Consider the following 4,852-nt stretch of genomic DNA (forward strand, 5'->3'; position numbering starts at 1 on the left):
TATCATATTCATGTGGCAACAAGTCAGCTGTTGGTCCATATTGGCATATTGCATATCAAACTAAGCCCCCTTTGCCAAAGGCACTAGGAATTTTATAGTCCATTCATAGGAATATTATTGAGGGTTGCTGCTGCTGCTAAGTCACTTCAGGCGTGTCCGACTTTGTGTGACCCCACAGACGGCACCCACCAGGCTCCCCCGTTCCTGGGATTCTCCACGCAAGAACACTGGAGTGAGTGGGTTGCCATTTCCTTCTCCAATGCAGGAAAGTGAAAAAGTGAAAGTGAAGCCGCTCAGTCATGTCCAACTCTTAGGGACCCCATGGGCTGCAGCACACCAGGCTCCTCTGTCCATGGAATTTTCCAGTCAGGAGTACTAGACTGGGGTGCCATTGCCTTCTCTGATTATTGAGGGTTAAGATGATTCTAAAAAGACAACTCTGTCAGAAATCTCAACCTATGACTTTAGCAACAGCCTCTCTTCTTTTGCAACCTCTTCAAGGCATCTTTGATTTCTTTGTTTCTCAGACTGTAAATCAAAGGATTCAACATGGGAATCATCACAGTGTAGAAGACCGACGCAAATCTGTCAAAGCTGGAGGAACCACCAGAGCTGGAACTCAAATAGACGAACATACCTGAGGTATAGAAGAGAGTGACTGCTGTCAGGTGGGAAGCACAGGTGTTGAAAGCCTTGGACCTGCCACTTCCTGTTGTGATCTTCATGATGGAAATGACGATGTAGACATAGGATATCATGATAATGGAAACATTTATTACCCCAAAGATCATTGTCAATAAAGCAGTAAAGATTTGTACAGAGAACGTGTCAGTACAGGATAGAACTAACAGCTGTGGCATGTCACAGAAAAAGTGGTTGATGACATTAGGCCCACAGAAATGGAGCTGGAGCATGAAACATAATTGGAATATAGAAGCAGAAAGTCCAGCCAAGTAGGATCCCAGCACCATCTGACCGCAGAGAGCGGGCGACATGACTGACGAATACAGGAGTGGGTTACAAATGGCGGCATATCGGTCATAAGCCATGGCGGTCATGAGGCAAGACTCACTCAGCCCCATGGTGGAGAATACAAAGTACTGAACAGCACAAGCCACAAAGGTGATAGTTTGCCGCTCCTGGAAGAAGTCGTAGAGCATCTTGGGGGTGGTGGAGGTCACATAGCAGATGTCCATGAAGGACAGATTACTGAGAAAGAAGTACATGGGGGTGTGGAGGTGGGAGTCCATTCTTATTAAGATGAGGAGTGACAGGTTCCAAGTCAGGGTCAAAATGTATATCACCAGGAACACGACAAAGAGCACTACTATGATTCTGGGAAAATCTGAGAATCCCAACAGGATAAAATGAGTGATCTCTGTGATATTTCTTCCTCCAATCATTGGCTTGATGCTCTTAAAATCAGAAAAGAGACAAGAGAATACATTGCCTACTCATGAAATGATAGCATTATAAGTCTCATATATACCATATTTTCCCCCATTGAGAACTGGAAAAGGGGAATGCTCCACTGTCCTAGGGAGAGACCGCAGCTTTTCATCTTGAATTGTCAAGAGTGCCTTCTCAATGCTCCATGGACTACAGAGTCCATGGAGTTCTCCCGGCCAGAATACTGGAGTGGGTAGCCTTTCCCTCCTCCAGGGGGTCTTCCCAACCCATAGATCAAACCCAGGTCTCCCGCATTGCAAGCAGATTCTTTACCAGCTGAGCCTCCAGGGAGCCCAAGAAGAGTGAATTGAGTAGCCTATCATTTCTCCAGCAGATCTTCCCAACCCAGGAACTGAACTGGTGTCTCTGCAGTTGCAGAATTGCAGGCAGATTCTTTACCAGCTGAGCCCCAAGGGAAACCAAATTATTTCAAGAGGTCTCAAAAATTAAAAGGCATAATTTTTTAATTGACTGAAACTTTGAAATAAAGCACACTCTATCTCAGCCAAAGCAATTGAGATTCTGTGCTTGTGTATAATGCAGAGACCTTTGGTTAAAACAACAGGGATTTTAAAGACCTCTGATGATTTAATATATGTGACTGTTGCTTTATAATAATAAAAGGATAAACAGCATCATTTCAGGATAAATTTGAACTAGCCCTTCTTCCCATGATGGTCATCCATATGGGTTTTCAAAAATTTCTTCTTTGCCCATAAAAAATTACCCTGTTTATGGAGCTGGTTCAGCCTCCAGGAGAGGGGGAGGCAGGCCAAGGGTGCCATAGATGGAGACCCGACGGTCGTCTGATTTCCTGGAACCCAAATGCGGAGGGGCTAGTGGACACGTAGTGGCAACACAGATGTTTTATCAATGGTGCTGTATAGATGGAGAAGTCTTGAGGCTACTGTAAAAACAAGACTGAAAACCAGAAGCAGGAGGCTTAAGTCCAAATCCTGAGAACACCAGAGAACTCCTGACTCCAGGGAACCTTAATTGACAGGAGCTCATCAAACGCTTCCAACCCTACACTGAAACCGAGCACCTCCCAAGGGCTAACAAGTTCCAGAGCAAGACATACCACACAAATTCTCCAGCAACACAGGGAGACAGCCCTGAGCTTCAATATACAAGCTGCTCAAAGTCACTCCAAACCCACTGACATCTCATAACTCATTACTGGACACCTCATTGCACTCCAGAGAGAAGAAATCCAGCTCCACCCACCAGAACACCAACACAACCTTCCCTAACCAGAAAACCTTGACAAGCCACCGGTACAACCCCACCCACAGCGAGGAAACTCCACAATAACGAGAACTCCACAAACTGCCAGAATACAGAAAGGACACCCCAAACGCAGCAATATAAACAAGATGAAGAGACAGAGGAATACCCAGCAGGTAAAGGAACAGGATAAATGCCCACCAAGCCAAACAAAAGAGCAAGAGATAGGGAATCTACCTGATAAAGAATTCTGAATAATGATAGTGAAAATGATCCAAAATCTTGAAAACAAAATGGAATAACAGATAAATAGCCTGGACAAGGATTGAGAAGATGCAAGAAAGGTTTAACAAAGACCTAGAAGAAATAAAAAAGAGTCAATATATACTGAATAATGCAATAAATGAGATCAAAAACACCTTGGAGGGAACAAATAGTAGAATAGAAGATACAGAAGATAGGATTAGTGAGGTAGAAGATATCATGGTAGAAATAAATGAATCAGAGAAGAAAAAAGAAAAACAAATTACCATAAATAAGGACAATCTCAGAGACCTATGGGACAATGTTAAATGCCCCAACATTCGAATCATAGGAGTCCCAGAAGAAGAAGACAAAAAGAAAGACCATGAGAAAATATTTGAGATAATAGTTGAAAATTTCCCTGAAATGGGGAAGGAAATAATCACCCAAGTCCAAGAAACCCAGAGAGTCCCAAACAGTATAAACCCAAGGCAAAACACCCCAAGACACATATTAATCAAATTGACAAAGATCAAACACAAAGAATAAATATTAAAAGCAGCAAGGGAAAAACCACAAATAACACACAAGGGGATTCCCATAAAGATAACAGCTGGTCTTTCAATAGAAACTCTTCAGGCCAGGAAGGAATGGCAGGACATACTTAAAGTGATGAAAGAAAATAACCTACAGCCAGATTATTGTACCCAGCAAGGATCTCATTCAAATATGAAAGTGAAAGTGAAGTCGCTCAGTCGTGTCTGACTCTGCCACCCCATGGACTGTAGTCTACCAGGCTTCTCAGTCCATGGGATTTTCCAGGCAATAGTAATGGAGTAGATTGCCATTTCCTTCTCCAGGGGTCTTCCTGACCCAGGAATCAAACCGAGGTCTCCCACATTGTAGACAGATGCTTAACCATCAGAGCCACCAGGGAAGTCAAGGAGAAATCAAAAGCTTTACAGACAAGTAAAAGCTGCAAGAATTCAGCACCACCCAACCAGCTCTCCAACAAATGATAAAGGATCTTCTCTAGACAGGAAACACAAAAAGGGTGTATAAACTTGAACCCAAAACAATAAAGTAAATGGCAACGGGATCATACTTATCAATAATTACCTTAAATGTAAATGGGTTGAATGCCCCAACCAAAAGACAAAGACTGGCTGAATGGATACAAAAACAAGACCCCTACATATATTGTCTACAAGAGACCTACCTCAAAACAAGGGACACATACAGACTGAAAGTGAAGGGCTGGAAAAAGATTTTCCACACAAATAGAGACCAAAAGAAAGCAGGCGTAGCAATACTCATATCAGATAAAATTGACTTTAAAACAAAGGCTGTGAAGAGACAAAGATGGACACTACATAATGATCAAAGGATCAATCCAAGAAGAAGATTAAACAATCATAAATATATATGCACCCAACACAGGAACACCGCAATATGTAAGAAAATGCTAACAAGTATGAAAGGAGAAATTAACAATAACACAATAATAGTGGGACACTTTAATAACCCAGTCACACCTATGGATAGATCAACTAAACATAAAATTAACAAGGAAACACAAACTTTAAATGATACAATAGACCAGTTAGACCTAATTGATATCTATAGGACATTTCACACCAAAACAATGAATTTCACCTTTTTCTCAAGCACACATAGTACCTTCTCCAGGATAGATCACATCCTGGGCCATAAATCTAGCCTTGGTAAATTCAAAAACATTGAAATCCTTCCAAGCATCTTTTCTGACCACAATGCAGTAAGATTAGATCTCAATTACAGGAGAAAAACTATTAAAAATTCCAACATACGGAGGCTGAACTACACGATGCTGAATAACCAACAAATCACAGAAGAAATCAAAAAAGAAATCAAAATATGCATAGAAACGAATGAAAATGAAAACACAACAACC

The 4,852-nt window shown here is 41.8% G+C and overlaps 1 protein-coding gene across 1 annotated transcript; it reads right to left on the reverse strand.

The window, feature by feature from the left end:
• Positions 1 to 464: 464 nt before the first annotated feature.
• OR5AN1L (olfactory receptor family 5 subfamily AN member 1L) lies at positions 465 to 1,403 on the reverse strand. Its single transcript, NM_001390762.1, has one exon. It carries the CDS (start codon positions 1,401 to 1,403, stop codon positions 465 to 467), a length of 939 nt encoding a protein of 312 aa, NP_001377691.1.
• Positions 1,404 to 4,852: the final 3,449 nt, after the last annotated feature.

Source organism: Bos taurus, chromosome 15 (assembly GCF_002263795.3).
Source record: "Bos taurus isolate L1 Dominette 01449 registration number 42190680 breed Hereford chromosome 15, ARS-UCD2.0, whole genome shotgun sequence".
NCBI lineage: Eukaryota > Metazoa > Chordata > Mammalia > Artiodactyla > Bovidae > Bos > Bos taurus.

Coding starts and splice junctions, on each gene's coding strand:
- OR5AN1L (NM_001390762.1), bottom strand. CDS start 1,403: ATGATTGGAGGAAGAAATATCACAGAGATCACTCATTTTATCCTGTTG.